Source organism: Vigna radiata, chromosome 8 (assembly GCF_000741045.1).
Source record: "Vigna radiata var. radiata cultivar VC1973A chromosome 8, Vradiata_ver6, whole genome shotgun sequence".
NCBI lineage: Eukaryota > Viridiplantae > Streptophyta > Magnoliopsida > Fabales > Fabaceae > Vigna > Vigna radiata.
Genome location: NC_028358.1, coordinates 32,105,545 through 32,122,733, shown reverse-complemented (window position 1 = coordinate 32,122,733; position 17,189 = coordinate 32,105,545). Strand labels below are relative to the sequence as shown.

General features: G+C 29.9%; 1 protein-coding gene across 1 annotated transcript; it reads left to right on the top strand.

Moving 5' to 3' along the window:
• Nucleotides 1-8,076: 8,076 nt before the first annotated feature.
• On the top strand, nucleotides 8,077-16,821 carry LOC106772270 (mitochondrial Rho GTPase 1). Its single transcript, XM_014658561.2, has 15 exons — nucleotides 8,077-8,253; nucleotides 8,336-8,575; nucleotides 9,136-9,268; nucleotides 9,539-9,688; nucleotides 9,794-9,970; nucleotides 10,128-10,376; nucleotides 10,498-10,566; nucleotides 10,681-10,736; nucleotides 13,052-13,133; nucleotides 13,437-13,648; nucleotides 13,732-13,801; nucleotides 13,959-14,071; nucleotides 14,671-14,821; nucleotides 15,213-15,399; nucleotides 16,371-16,821. Exons 2-15 carry the CDS (start codon nucleotides 8,358-8,360, stop codon nucleotides 16,436-16,438), a joined length of 1,935 nt encoding a protein of 644 aa, XP_014514047.1. The 5' UTR covers nucleotides 8,077-8,253; nucleotides 8,336-8,357; the 3' UTR covers nucleotides 16,439-16,821.
• The last annotated feature ends 368 nt before the right edge of the window (nucleotides 16,822-17,189 follow it).

Genomic DNA, 17,189 nt, shown 5'->3' with positions numbered 1-17,189 from the left:
TGTATGAGGTGAATGCTATGATATGAGAATTTGGTATTTAATGAGTCTCGGGGAGAGACTCTATTACGACATGATGTTAGTGTACGAGTTGATGTTGAGGGTCCTGTTGTTGGTGGTTTTCCTAATACTCTAATACTTATCCAGCCTCAACTAGAGAAGGATATGTTATGTGGNGAGAGTGGTAGGAGATCCTAGTATATGTTCAAATATGGGCATAGACGTTAACAGATTAACCTTGTGGGTGACATGATGAGATAATTTGACCGATGTTATATTCTGAAGAGGAGGAGGGGTCACCACAAGTGTATGACCACCCGAGACTTCCATCAACTCGATATCCGGATATTAGAGTCTAGTATGACAAATTGCATCTCACATGAATATTGTTNTGAATGAATAATGTGAAGTAATAGTTCCATGTATTTTAAATTGTATTTTTTTGTTACAAGGTAGCTCACCCTTACTTGTTTGCTTGTGCCAAAACAATTATATTTTTGCGATGATCGTATAACGTTTATGTTACATGGGAGCAGACGAGGGAGCGACGTCTGAACCAACACCAGTAAAGACAAAAGCGGGAGAATTGTAGAGTAGAGATCGAGTTAATCAATGACGTGTGAAGTTGATATATAAATAAAAAAAATTATGTAAAATTTCAGTCTGTAATCATGAATAATTACCAATGGACAAATGTAAACGTTGTGTGATATTTTATGTTTAAATGATTGGTGTAAGAATTTGGGGTGTTACATCTGGTAAGAGTTAGATGGATGAGAATTTAGAAAGAAAGAAGATGAGACTTGGGAGAATGGGAAGACGAGGCTGCACGAGTGAAAATAAATGAGTAAAAATAAGTAAGAATTTAGAATTTCAAAAGAAAGTAAATAAATATGGTTAAAAAAAACTATTTTTGTAATTAAAAAAAATTATAAAAGGTTTGAGAGGTGGAGGGAAGAAAGGTGGTGGTGGAGGGAGAAACACCCTTTTAAAGTGGAGTGGTAACACGTTTCTGTGGGCTTTTTAACTTTCCCAAAGAGGCAATTATAATATCTTCTGCCATCAATACTTCAAAATTACTCCTCGTGGAAATTCAGTTTATTTTAAAAAATAATTCTTTAATTTCATTTAAAAAGGCTTTAATCAATAATTACTTTTAACTTTTTTTTGTGTAGATTTATCTTTTAATTACCTTCTTGTTTCAGGGTGTATTGAAAAATATTTACTGTGAATACTAGGTTCATCTTTCATTGTCTGTTTGATGCAAAACATAATCAATACATTTCCCTGTACTACTGAAAGGTTGTGCATTATTAATATAAAGGTTAAAACTCTTTAAAAAAATCAGAATATAAATTTGATATCAGATATTATAAATTTGATATCAGGATCATAAAAAACTTCCATAAATAAATAGATATGCCTTTAACGGTGAAAGTTTAAATTAATTTGCCAACGATAAAAGCCTCCCTAAATTAAAATATAAACATTTATTTAAATAATAATTTTTTTAGTGATGCGTATCAAAAAGTGGAGAAGATGATTTCAAGAAAAAACATATTTCGAATTATGTTTTTTATTTTACCGGTTGAGTAAAAACAGTAATTCAAAATATGTTTAATGAGTAATTTGAATTTTTTTAAGTTAATTAATTTAGGCTTAATACCGTTTTTGGTTCCTAATTTGGGAGGGTTTGTTCAATATGGTCCTACCTTTATTTTTCCATAACAATTGATCCCTTTTGAAAAAACTGTTCAATTGAGTCCTTTTTGTTCATAGTGGTCCCATATTCAAGTTTAAATTGTTTATTATAGTCCTTATTGTATACGATGATGAACATGATTTTTAACATAACATTATGTGAGGATTGTTTAAATAACATTTGGATAGGTGAATGCATGAAAGAACTTATTGACGTCGTAACCAACACTATTAGAAAATTGACGTTGTAACAAAAAAGGAGTCAATTGAACAGTTTTTTCAAAAAGTGGGATCAATCAATTGTTACTAAAGAAAAGTAGGACCATATTGAACAAAACCTCCTAAACTAGAGATCAAAAACAGTATTAAGCCATTAATGTAAATAATTTATTGAGTTATTGAATAATTTTTTGCTTTATTTTATTATTTAATATGTGTTTATTGAACTTTTTGTTATTATATAGTTTTTTTTTTGAAATAATAAATCCAAACAGAACAAAAACAATAAAAAAAATCCAATAACAAAAAAAAAACATAACTTATAAAACAAATAAAAAGAATTACAAAATTAAAAAAAATACTAAATAAATATAACAACAATTTCAAATAAAAAAAACACATACATAAAAAAACAAATAAAAATAACAAACAAATTATAAATAAAAAAAATATTAAAAAACTTAAATAACTAGTTCAAATTAATTAACAAATTTAGTTAAATTTAAATAAAAATTAATTAATTGTTAGTATCTTTAACTTCAAATATCACAGTTAAATATAAAGGAAAATTTTCAAAAGTTTAACTGTTAATAAATAAATAGAACGAGTAATATCTAAGCTTTTAAAATATAATTTATTGTAATAAATGTTTTTTAATACAGATCAAACTTGTTCATATTGAGCTAGTCAATAAAAGAGTATAGAGTCTCCAACTATCACCTTCAACAAATCCCTTTTCTCTTAATAAAAATAATTAAAGTATAATGAAAATTATCGGAAATTTACTGACCCGACGAAAACACCTGGATAAGCATGTATATGCGAAACGTATTTTCAACTTACCTATTGAATTATTGTTATTGTAAAAACATCAATGTGATAAATAAAATAATTATTTATTTGCAATGAACAATGTAATATTAATGGAGATAGTTGATACAAATTATTAATCATCTAAAAATATGGAAAAATGGACTTTATAACAAAATTATAAAATTATGATTACTTCCTATATTAATTTTTATCCTTGTAAGATTATTTGACACGAACTAGAAAATACTATAAATTATTTGTTTCTAAAACACTTGTAACATCTGCACTTTTTCTTTTATTTATTTTCATTTTTTAATAAATGTCTTATTGTTTTATACCTCGTTTTTTTAAAATATAATCATACTTGATCGTAATTCGGAGTTTAAAGATCAATTTTAATTATATATATTTTAAAATGGATTAAATTTATATTTATTTGTAGTCTATATCTTTATAGTTTTTTCATTAATCTTGGTGAATAGTTGAAAAAAAATATTATCTTGACTTGTTTAAACTTGTATTGAAATTTGGCTGTTTTCATATTTTACTTTAAATCTCTAAATTTTGAGTATGTTGGTGTCTAAGTTTGAACTTTCTTTAAAAAAAATATAAGTAAACTATTTATGTTTTTAATAGATTGAATGTGAAGGTGATTTGGTGAGAATGTTTTGGTTTTTATATGCTTTGTTTAAATTGATTGTTATTTTAGTTTTGGATTGATAAATGTTATTTTAGAATATTTTGGATTGAATATTTATGTTGATATGTTTATTTTCAAATTCCCAACGATATTTTCGCATAAAAAATTTGTCATATTTTATTTATACTATTATAAATTGGATCAATTTTTTTTATACTGAATTAAATACTTATATTTCTTTTATATTAATCATAAAATGGATCAATTCTTTCCTCTATACTCGTCATTTCATTTGATCAATTGTTTTTTTATACTAAATTAAATACTTATGTTTTTTTTATATTAACCATAAAATAAATCAATTATTTCCTTTATACTTTATATTGAACTAATAAATGGGATCCATTGTTTCTTTTATATTAAAATAATTTATTTTAAATTTAAATAATTTACACTCATTTTTCCTTTGTACTTATTATATTCTTTTATACTGAATTAAATAATTTATATTCAGAGAGTGAAAGATATTGTTTCACAAACCACACTATATATATCCCTCCTAACACCACATCCATCACCGAGACAAAAATCTTAGATAACCTATTTTCTTTTACCTCTCAATATAACCAGAAAGAAATATGTCTCAAGAAGACAAACACTCCCAAATTGAAACACAAACCATGCCAATGCCTACCCTAATCGATGAATCTTCTTTGCAACTGATTCAGAGCCTCATAAACTTCATTGTCGAAGTTCTCAAGAAAAACGCTGAGCGCCGCCAACAGATTGACTCCCTTCCGTCGGAGTTACACTCCTCTTTCACTTCACTAAAGGAGTCTGACATGAAATTAGAGGAATTAAAAGTTAAGAATGAAAACTTGATAAAACTAATTGAAGAGAAGACGAAAAAGATGAGAAAACTATTTGAAGAGGAGAAGAAAAATATCGAGAAATTGGAGCAGAAAGTGGTTTTATTGAACAAGTCTTTAGTGAAGGCAAAAAAAATTAACATGTGGATTGTGTTATTTTCAATTTTTGCTTCTACATTAGTTATTTTTATTAGTACAAGACATTGAATATTTATCCTATTGATTTCTTAGATGAATGATTTTATGTGTTATTTTCAATTTTTGCTTCTATATTAATTGTTTTTGTTAGTACAAGATATTGAATATTTATCCTGTTGATTTCTTATATGAATGATTTTATATCTTACTTTTTATTATATGATCAAGATCTTTTAGTCTCAAATATGTATGTCTTGATACTTATAAAATTTCATCCTTATTATATAATACAATATATTGTTAGCCGTTCACATGTTTCAGCATAACTAAGCGAAATATTTTGTTAATTTTTGCTGTTTTTTGTGATTAAGATCATTTCGTAACTTCTGCTTTTGTAATTATGACTTTACTTAAAGAGCAGAAGGATAGATTATATATTTGTTTCTGTTTATTTTGTTTTGATATAATTGTTATCATAAGTAAGATATTATATTTTCATACATTTTGGAATGGCAATTAAGTTTTGTAGCTTAATAGGACTACTTTTTTTTTTCAGTAAAAGAAAGAAAAAAGAAACTCTAAATTACCTGGTTAAACTAACGTAGCTAGTCTATGCACTCGGCTACGAATGCTTTCATTCTAAAGTAAGAATTCAGAAATTTTCTTTTAAAAAAACACATTTTTAAATTTTATTTATAAGTGAAATATAAATTAAAGTATGTGTAAATGTGTAACAATAAAATTTAGGGTTAAATATGTTTTTAATCTCTATACTTTGAGGTGATTTTGGTTTTAGTCCATTTTCAAACTATAATATAATTTAGTCCTTCAACTTTAGAAAACTCTGGTTTTAGTCTTTTTTATCAATTTTTTTTAACTTTATTTGTTGTTTCAAACACGTTTCACTATAGCATTTGGATTGTTTACACTGTTTGACACATTTTTGTTTCAATATTAACTAAGAAACGTGTTTGAAACAACAAATAAAGTTAAAAAAAATTGGTAAAAAAGACTAAAACCAGAGTTTTCTAAAGTTGAATGACTAAATTGTAACATAGTTTGAAAATAGACTAAAACCAAAATGGTCCAAAAGTATAGGGACTAAAAACATATTTAACCCTAAAATTTATAATAAACATATTATAAGTTAATATTCAGTTTCATATTTAAATAATTTTATAACTCATTTTTAATCATATATACGATTATTAAATTATGATAATTATAATATTGAAATAGTACTATTCATACAATAATTTTTTTATAAGTTTTCATTTTTTAGTAGGTATTTATAAAAAAAATAATGTTTTAAACATATTAATTATTTTATTTATATTTTCACTATTCATTAATTTAAAATGAAATACTTTTAATTATTTTTTAAATTTATACATTTTTTAAGGGAAAAACTCAAGGAAAATGGTCAGACTAATTACTTATTACTAACTCTAAATTTATTGGAAAGTTATGATATAATTTCTTTTGGTACATTTTAACCATGCGTATAGAATTTTAGTAGAAAAAAATATATTTATATATTATGGATTCTAAGTTTAAGGTTAAGGATATTTTAATAATTTTTATTCTCAAAACTAAACAAAAAACCTAAACCTTTACTCACCTTTCTCATTTTTTCTCAATACTTTCTCTTTCATCTCTCTCACTCAAACCTTTACTCTCATTTTTAGCACTAAAAAAAAAATCTCTCATTCCTCTTAACCCTCTTTGTTTCATCTGTCTCACTCCAACATTTTTTCGTCATCCTTACTTAAGTCCTAATTGAAAAAATAAAAAAACATTTGTCTAACCCTAATCCACCTTCCTCACTTGTCTAACTGTTTCTCTCTCATCTCCATATTCTGCCTCACCCACCCACACAACAACCCGCGATATCGCAATTTGTTGCTCTTGCTCCATTTGTTCATTTGTTTTTCACTTTAATAACAAAATAATTGATGATGTTGATGTTGCTTTTTGATTAGAGGGTTGTGTTATATATTTTCCCTTATTATTATTATTATTAAATTTCATTTTTAAATTAAGTACAGTAAATAAAACCTTCACAAATCACAGAATTTCAATGCATCATTTGCACATCTGCACTTTCATTATATTTTTATCACAATATACATTGAGTCTATTTATTGATGTTTATACATGTTTTTTTAATGATAAATATTAAAATTAAAAAAATGATATAAAGTTTATGCATAGTTTAAACACACATAGCAAAATCTTCTTTTTATTGGAAGCAACAAAACATGGCTGCCACCAGTGCCACTCCAAATGGATTATTTTGGTCGGTGTATGAAGATTGCATTTATGGCTACAATAACTGCGTTGAACGACGTTTTTTTTTTTCATTTAATGTGAGTAGTTTACATGAAATTGAAATAAGTAATTTCATGTAATATAAAATTAACAATAATAAATAGCACATATTAAGATACAATGAATAATCTTACAACACTCATTTTTCTGTAACACTACCCTAGAATCAAGGTACTTCAAAAAATAATTTATGTATTTATTATTTTTTAACATTAGACTTGTTTGCGTGAACTCTATAAACACATTTTTCAAGGAGAAGAAAATAAAATAAAATAAAATAAGTTTCTCTAAGAACTAAAACTAGTTTACAATAAATTAAAAATCCTTATTATTATTATTATTATTAAATGTTGTATAATAACTTATAACCAAAAAAAGTATAATCATTATTGCGTTAGTAAATAATGAGAAAAATGAATGTATTTTTGGTATTTTATTTTTAGGAAATTTATGCGTTTTTTTTTTTTTTGTCTCCATTTTCACCGTTTTCAAAAATATAGTGTAGTGTAATAATCACAAGGAGTGCAATAATATAACTAATATCACAAGTTTAATTACGAAAAAAGGTTAGGAAAATGTTTTTGATTTTTTCAATTGAGACTATACTAGGATGACAGAGAAAGTGAGAGAGATAGAAAGAAAAATGATTAAGAGGAATAACATAGGTGAATAAGAGTTTTGGGAGTTATTTTTTTTTAAGTTTGGAAATGAGAGAAAAGGTTGAAGTGAGAGAGATGAACGAGAAATGGTTGAGAGACATGAGAGAGGTGAGTAATGATTTGGGAGTTTCTCTTTTTTTAGTTTTAAAAATGAAAATTATTAAAATACCCTTAACCTTAAAATTTAGAATTCATTATATATATATATATATATATATATATATATATATATATATATATATTAATATGCTGTTTTTTCAATTGATACATTTTAGTAATATTTATTAGGTTTTAATAGAAAAAAATACTCTTATATATATATATATATAATAAATATTATGATTTATACTTTACATTAAAAAAGAGAGTATATTTTGAAAGATAATGTGAAAATCATGTTGACTTCAAAATGGAATGATTATATTGGATACTCTATAGTTGAAAGGTTTTATACACTAGTTCTTACCAATTTATAGTTTTATCAAAATAATAAGAATTTTTTGTTGTAAAGATTGTGTGGAAAAATAAAAAGATTTAGTGTGGCGAATATTTATATTTACTTTGGAGTTTGATTTTGGTTATTATTTTTAGTGTAAAGATTATGCGATTAATTTGGAGTAAAAAACTATGCAAAAATAAAAATAATTTAATTAAAAGATTATTCCAAAAATAGTTATACAAAATAGTATTTAGAAGCTGGGTTGAGAGAAGAGGGCCGATAGAGTTAGCGTAGAAGGACTACAAAGTTATTAGACGACAGTCGTTTATGGAAAAGGCCAATTCTGTTGGTAGTGTGGTACAGTAGTCTGCGGTGCAAGAAAAGTAAAGGTGTTACAAATATTAACCGCTGAAGAAGTGGCCACCTACAAGCACCGTCTACTCTAGGGTACACCACCATACTTTCCTTCCTTAGGGTTTTTGTTTTCACTCCAACGCCAATCTCTCACTCTTTCCCTTCTCCATATTAGACTCTTGCTGCTCCCATCACCCATGGCAAAACCCTCTTCTGGAACAGTCAATCCTCACAGCCGCACCGGAGTTCGTATCGTCGTCGCTGGAGACCAAGGCTCCGGAAAATCCAGCCTCATCATCACCGCGGCGGCGGATAATTTTCCAGTGAATGTGCCGCCGGTTTTGCCTCCCACTCGTTTGCCGGAAGATCTCTATCCGGATCGAGTACCTATCACCATCATCGACACCTCCTCTCGGTACGTTCTCTTTTTGTTTGTCAGATTTTCTTTTAAGTGAAGTGTGACGCGGTTTTGGATTGGGATAGCCTGTGTGTAATTCGTTTTATTCTTTCTCCAGTTTAGAGCCGAAAGTCATGTAGAGGTGATTGAAGTTATGTTTCCTCTTTTTAATTTAAGATTCATAGGCCTTATAACATCTGGTGGAAGTGGAACGCTTTGATTAGCGGCGCTAGGTTTTGTTATTGTTTTAATTGGATTTTTTTTCGTCGTTAAATTTTTTAAACCTTTTGGTAGTATTTTGTTGTATTTTCTTCCTTGAAACCGAAGAGCTATATTGTAATGATCGAAACAAATGCACTCTTATGCTTATAGATTTGTTTTGAGTTCAGTTTATTTCAAAATATTAATATCTTTTTTTACATTGTCCACCGAGATAAAAAAACGTAATTATTTCTCAAAGTAGTTTCTAGCAAAACATGCACTATTCATTTATTGTTGAGTTGATGTCGATCCTAAGTCTGAATGTCTTCATTGACTCATTGTATTATTTGTTTTTTGTATGGTTGTTGTTATTGCAGTTCTGAGCATAGTGATAAAGTTGCTGAAGAATTGCAGCGAGCTGACACAGTAGTCCTTACATATGCATGTGATCGACCTGAGACACTTGAAAGTCTGAGTTCATTTTGGCTTCCACATCTTCGCAAATTAGAGGTTCTGATATTTTTTATCGTCTTAGAAGTTTAGAGGAAAAAGGGAGGCGAGAAGTAAATATTCATAAAGAATGGACGGGGAATGATCCAACTAGATTTTTGCATATTGTTCAAACCAGATATGTTATTTTCTTGTGTGAAAAGAACATAACTTGTACATGCTTGCATACATCTTTTCATTTCACAGCTTAATCGTATTCGCATAGTATATTTGTCTATTCAGTTTTGGTGTATGTATGCATGGATCTTGATATTTGAATTTAATGAACAGGTGAAAGTTCCAGTTATAGTAGTTGGTTGTAAGCTTGATTTGAGGGATGAAAATCAGCAGGTGAGCTTAGAACAGGTGATGTCGCCCATAATGCAACAGTTTCGAGAGATTGAAACTTGTATTGAGTGTTCAGCATGTAGGCATATTCAGGTATCTTTTACACCAACCTTTGGTTTGACATCATATTATTAAGTTGCCGATTAATTGTACTTGGATTTCGTTTCATGCATTGCCTATTAAATTTCCTTACTGAAGGTCCCCGAAGTTTTCTACTATGCACAAAAGGCCGTTCTTCATCCAACGGCTCCATTATTTGATCAAGAGTCGCAAACCCTAAAGCCTAGATGTGTGCGAGCCTTGAAGCGGATTTTTATCCTCTGTGACCATGACAGAGATGGTGCCCTTAGTGATGCTGAACTGAATGACTTTCAGGTTGGATTCTCCTTTAAAGATGACAATATTAAGCACAAAAATTGAGTCATTTATTATCAAGTATAATAGTTTGCCACCTTATTAGCATTTTTGCGTTATGTTATGACAAGATAGTTATATATTTCAATTATGAAAAAGCTAACAAAACATTCAACAGGTTAAATGTTTCAACGCCCCTTTGCAACCATCTGAAATTGTGGGTGTAAAGAAGGTTGTACAAGAAAAAATGTCTGAAGGGGTGAATGAACGTGGGCTTACTTTGACTGGATTCCTATTTCTTCATGCCCTTTTCATAGAAAAAGGGCGTCTTGAGACAACGTGGACTGTGCTAAGGAAGTTTGGATATAATGATGATATCAAACTTGCCGACGATCTAATTCCACCTGTAAAACTTGCCCCTGATCAGGTATTTCTTTGGAGATGAATTGTGACACCGGTTTATTTGTTCTACCTGTCTGAAATCAATTTGTGGATGACTGGGTATTTTTTTATCTTGTTTTGATTAAGATTGATTTTAATGTCTGCAGAGTGTGGAGCTGACAAATGAAGCGATTGAATTTTTAAAGGCAATTTTTGATGCATTTGATGGTGATAGGGTATGTTAATTCTTTTCAATTATTTTCACCGATGATTCTATTATGATGTAAGTTGCAAGTAGTAACTTGCCTAAGTCTATTTTTATTTTGGGAAATATTTTTTTGTTACCGCAGGATGGGATGTTACGACCTCGTGAACTTGAAGAATTGTTTTCTACTGCCCCTGAAAGGTAGATTGCTTTTTGTCATATTATCTGCCGTTCCATTATAGATTATTTTGCATTAGTTTCTTCTTGAATTGGTAATGGGGCACTCTGATGTGGAATTAATCATATTTTGTTATTTTTTCAAATTTACACATGGTATGATCTCTTACTTACCTAAGATGCAGAACTGATCACAAGTGTGGTTAAATTGTATCCTTAGGTAAATTTAGCAACCTGGAACCGTATTATGCTTCTGCAACCTTAAGTACTGAGAAGTTTGAGTCTTCTTAGGTTTTTGAATTAGCATGATATATTTTCTATTTATAATATTCTGAACCTTAGGATACAAGTATACAATATGATAAGATTTTTTTTTTTTTTTTTTCTGAAACATAACATTTTAGTTGAATGAATGTTGTACGAGAGCTCTCTTTCAAATTATATCAGATCCAAGCAAATCAGATCAGGATATGCTTTCTATCAACGAAGAGTAAAAGTTACAAGATAGATACTTATAAGATTTTGATATTGAGTCTCCCTTGTCCACCTGAGCTATGTTCAACCCCCACCTACCATGTGGGGCTTTTCCTTGGAAGTTGACTGGTGCACAAACTACAGTTTGCCTAGTTGGGCCACACTTTAGAGTAATATAGTATTAAGAAACAAACAGAAAAACAAGCAAGGAGAGCTACCAAATATTTGGCAGTCTCCTTTGTAAACAAGACAATCCATATAATGACATAATTATGTTTTGAGAAATTATGATGATTAGTATGTATAGACTATATGATGTGATATATGATTTCTAGATGAAGTATTTGTATGCCTTTATGAAGTATTTTTAAAAACCCAGTCCATATCCAATTCAAATTCGATGAAATAGATTGGGCTGTATTTCAGATTCATTTAATTGGATCAGGTGAATTTGGATTTATTTAATCTATTTTTGAATTTACGTTTAAATTAGATTAAATCCATATCCATTTAATTTGGATAAAATTGGCATTAAAATTGAGACTATTATTTCTGATAAATTAAAAAGGGAAAGGGAATGATCGTATAAATCAACTGGCATTAAAATTGAGACTATTATTTGAATCAACTGTTATATTTTTCAATAAATAATTAATATATTTCTCACGATTAAATTGTAAAGTTTGGGAAAGGGAATGATCGTATGCAGTGGCAAGTGGCAGTTTTCTCAACGGACAGTGACAAACTGAATGTGATATACCTTCCTTGATACTAATTTGGGAATGAAAACACGAGCAATGATGTTTTTGAGAATATTATCTCTCAGCTTATTTGTATGTGTGTATATGAGTTCTTACGTTATTAGAGATACAATGGGTAGATACAGACAGCTTTTTAGCCTTCCCATAGTTGAACAAAAGATAAGTTAGCCTATTCTGGCGAATTAAAGTATTCCAATATAAACATTCCTCAACTCTCAAAGAAAATGACAGAAATTAGATATTAGTTTTTTGTGAATTATGTAAGATTATACTGATGACTATCATGTAGTCACGAGACTTGTATAAATGCTATAAGTTTTAGGTTGTTATTATGTTGTTTTTAAATATATTTGTTGTTTTTTTTTTCTTTCGATATATGTGTGTGTGTTGGTTTCTGCCAGTGGTAGTTATTCATTATTGATGACTTTTTTCTTTAAGTGTCTAGACCTACTATAGAATGAAGTTGCATGCTCTTTTCAATAATGGATTGCCATTATTTTGGCTTCTTCGGCATTAGTTTGTTATACATCCGAGCTTGTAGTTCTGTCTAGCTTGGTTGTTTAATTTTTGAAGGTTATTCTGTCGCCTTAAGGTTTAACATTTGAAGATTTCTGAATTGTTCATTGTATTATTCTGTTATAAATTTCATATGTTCTCAACACTGAACCCTCTTTGGAGTCTACCCGATCCACTCTATATTTCTGTTGTCCTAATGGTTAGAGTTTTATCTAAATTTTCTTGATTTAGTTCAGAACTTTTGAAGACTTCTAAACTGTTCATAGTATGATTTTGTTTTCAATTTCTTATCTTCTCAACCATGAACCCTCTTTGGAGTCCACCTGATGCACTGTCTATTTCTGTTATCCCAATGGGTTGAGTTTGATTCAAAATTTTCTCCTTTAAATGTTTTTCCTGTGAATTTGATCTGGAAACCGGTTATTTTACCTCATAACACTCAACAGTCATGTTAGATAACTTAACCTAATAAAAATGCTGTTCAAAACAGCTTGTGTAATCAGTTAAACCAGGTCAGGAGTCTTCATAGAAATTGGACTTGGAAGTATTCCAGTGTTATATATGATATTTTATTGTTTTGATTTGCAGTCCTTGGACTGGAATTCCATATGAAGATGCTGCAGAAAGAAATGCATTTGGAGGACTATCACTGGATGCATTTTTGTCAGAGGTGAGCCAGTCTTTTTATCTTTATCGGTCTACACTGCATATTGTTGAGTGTTAGTTTTAGAATATTGTTGGCTCCTCTTGGGAGTTTTATCACTCATGAATTTGTATGCATCAAGAATCAAGGTTGCATAGTTTTACTTGCTCCATTGTTGTTACGTGTTCTGTTAATTTATATAATTTAAATATGTACTCTATAACTGTATATCTGGTGTGTGTGTGTGTGTCTTACAATTGCGGATAGCATTTTATTTGCATTGACATTGATTGTTGTTTGTTTTAACAAAATTTATTTTTTTCTTTACAGTGGTCACTTATGACACTTCTAAACCCAACTTTTAGTATGGAGAATCTGATTTACATTGGTTATCCTGGTGATCCATCATCTGCTATCCGTGTGACAAGGAGGCGGCGTTTGGATCGCAAGAAGCAACATTCAGACAGAAACGTTTTGCAGTGCTTTGTTTTTGGGCCTAGGAAGGCTGGGAAATCTGCATTATTGAATTCTTTTATTGGAAGGTTTTTCCTTTTTTTGTGTTACCTTTAAGCTTATTGATATTATAATTTCCAACACCTTATACCTTGTTAAATCAATAATGTAGGCCATATTCTGAAGGTTACAATCCAACCAATGAAGATCGTTATGGTGTAAATGTAGTTGATGTTTCTATGGTAAGTGATACCTGGTTGACATTTTTCAATAGCTGCTACTTACAGGGCAAAAAAATTGTCTTTCTCACCTGTTTCAGTACCTTCCCCTGCTTCTATTTTATTCATTTTATAAATCTGAACTTTTGTTTCGTCTCTTAGTAAATTGTTTCTTTTTCAGGAAAACAGAAAATATCTTGTGCTGAGAGAGATACCAGAAGATGGAGTTAGGAAGCTCCTGTCCAATAAGGAGTCTTTGGCATCATGTGACATTGCAGTTTTTGTTCATGATAGGTGACATTAATATCAGAGATCATTATATGATCAAAGTCATGGATAAACTTTGTTACATAACTAGTATGGAAAATATTTAGGTCACTTTTGTGAAGTTCCATTGATCTACATATCTATTTCCTGTTTTCTTTTAATATATGCATCAGTAGAGGATAAATTTCACTGTTAAATAACTTATTTAGAAGATGCCTCAGTTTTTTGGCATTACATGTTGCTGTGAAAATTCATGTTTTAATTGATTGTGTAGTATGCTTGATATTTTTAGCTTATATACTATATTTCAGCATCAAAATTCGTAAGCGCTTCTAATGAATCTGCTGTGCATTTGGATGACTTCTTGAAAGAGATTGTATATTGAAAAGGAAGTAATTTCTGAGTGACCCATTTTATATTAACATTTGCGACTTTCAAACAAGATTTAAACAACTTAGAAGTAAGATGCTCAAGATTTGCATTTTATGCATTAAAAGATCACTGTTTAAAATGGCAACTCGTCAACTGTATCTAAAATTAACTATCCTTTTGTTATCAGGTGCTGAGGACAACTCATTTCATGCCTGCAAAAAATGTATATATAGCTGACTAGATGTTCATTTCAGGTCTGATGAATCCTCCTGGAGAACATCATCTGAACTCCTGGTTGAAATTGCTAGTCATGGAGAAGATACCGGCTTTGAGGTGCCCTGCCTGATAGTTGCAGCTAAAGATGATCTGGATTCATTTCCAATGGCTATCCAGGAGTCTACTAGGGTATTTTTATTGACTTGTTCGTTTGCATTATTGTGTGCATATTACTATACATAATTATTAGACAAGAAACTTTTGAAGGGAATATGAGACGTGAAATTATGATTTCAATCAACCTCTGAAAAGCAACATAAATGCCAAATAGGCTTTTGTATATGTATCCTTTGATAATCAATAGTTTAATTGCATAACTTTTGTATTTATGGGCAACAATTATATAAGTAATGGATGGATAAGCATAGTCACGAGTGGTAGAACAGATTATTAAGTAACTATTTTTTTCTTTTTATCGTAGCATGTGTAATTGTGATAGGTGTGTTTCATGCTGAGAAATTTTAAAGCACTAGATTTATCAACTGCAATGGCACTTTTGACATGTAAATGTGTTTTGTAGGTTAGTCAAGATATGGGAGTTGAGGCTCCTATACCCATCAGTGTCAAGTTAGGCGATTTCAATGGTCTGTTCCGCAAGATTGTAACCGCTGCTGAGCATCCTCATTTAAGCATTCCAGAAACTGAAGCTGGAAGAAGCCGCAAGCAGTACCACAGGCTTATTAATCGATCTCTAATAACTGTTTCAGGTATGTCAGCTTTAGGTTGACTAGCTTATTCCGTACAGTATGTCTTAAGGTTGTTTGAACTTCAATATTGTTTCCTAACTAAAAGAAAAATGAAAAGGTGGCTCGCAAGAAAGAATATATTATCTGGTTATAGAATTTTATTAGATATAATTAGAATATTATTTGGTTTTTAGTTTAATGTCCTAACATTATTAACTTATCGGCATATTTTAGGTAATGAATGCACTCCTCTGTACCATTATCAATCAATGAATGAAGAGTATAATTGCTTTTTATTATAGTTTTTTGGTGAGCGTTGTAGCGCACGTAGCTTCCTATCAATATAAATATATTCTTATCAATTTAGGTTATGTTGGTCCGGGTGGCTGTGTAGTTGTTCATTGTAATTGTCCATATGTTCTCATATAATTATGTATGCTTGTATTGTCTCTTGACTGTCTTTTTTTTAAGTATTATTATTTTCCTTTTTTCTGTCCTTTTTTCTCTTGTTGGTTGGATGTTGCTTGGAATTTTGGGATTAGTTTGGCAATGAGTTATTATCATTGAACATAATGAAATGGTAGCCACTGTGAGCATCATAGCTTTCCATTATCATTACTATAATTTATTTATTTATTCATTTTTTTCATCTCGTTGTGCTTCTTGCCTTTTGCGGTTTCTTGTCGGGTAGATTTTGCTTGAAATTTAGGGATGAATTAGCCGATGAATCATCAAAATCAATGGTAGTGAAGGAGTCGCTGAATCCTACATTACAAGCTCCTATCTTTGGAGTTCCTTTCGTGTTTTTGTGATTCTGGTTTCAGTTTGTTTTGACAATTTTCGTTTTGGTGTGCTATCGAAGCTAATAAATAAAGGAGTGGAATATACTTTATTTTGACTTTGATTTGATAAGCAAGCAATCATCTTTAGATTATATGCTTCCTCCATTTGTTTCAATATTTAATGATTTTGCATCACTCATCATGCTGCAGTTGGAGCTGCAGTGATCGTAGTTGGGCTGGGAGCTTACAGGGTATATTGTGCGAGGAAGAACGCGTAAGGACAGGTTTTGTGAGTGGATCATTGTCCATTTACCTTTATCAATACAGCCTGCTCCTGGTTAGATATGTCAAGTTCAACATTCAGTTGGCTTTTTTATGCCACCTGTTGTAGAGTTTGCTATTTTTATTTTACTTTTTATGAAATGACTATCTTTAATTTTTATTTGCCAAGGTGGAATTTAGCGTTTTTTTTTTCCTACAAATTACGGTATGTTTCTTTTTTATTTTTTAGGGGTTTCGTGGTAGTAACAACGTACACAATAATGGAAGCACTGGAAACTATAAAAAGAATGAAAGCATTCTGTATTGAAGTATGGATTATAATTTGTTTTTCTTTCCGTGCGGTATGAACCAGCAATTGTCTTTTTCAGGTTCTGTCAAATATTCTAAAAATCATGGTTATATTCAGTGTAATGATCGTTCCCAGTATATAGATTTAGTGTAAAAATGATTACAATAAAAATTAGATGTAAAAGATGTTACCATAGAAATAGAGATAGTTTGGTTGAATTTTTTAATAATCATTCAAGCGGGGAAAAATTTAATTAAGGAGGTAAATAGACTTACCATTGAAAGGTGAATTTAGTTTATGCCTTTCACATTTCTAAAGTTTGATTTATTATGTGTTGTGAACCAACGAATGCCCTTCCTCAGGTTTTGTTAATTTCTCACGCTAATGTTATAAAGTATAGGCATGCCTACTCATCGTTATTAATCTTCGAATAAGTAGGGGAAATGTTCTAAATTTAG

Coding starts and splice junctions, on each gene's coding strand:
- LOC106772270 (XM_014658561.2), top strand. CDS start 8,358: ATGGCAAAACCCTCTTCTGGAACAGTCAATCCTCACAGCCGCACCGGA. Junction 9,269..9,538: donor CACATCTTCGCAAATTAGAG/GTTCTGATATTT, acceptor TTTAATGAACAG/GTGAAAGTTCCAGTTATAGT. Junction 10,737..13,051: donor TTTTCTACTGCCCCTGAAAG/GTAGATTGCTTT, acceptor TTTGATTTGCAG/TCCTTGGACTGGAATTCCAT.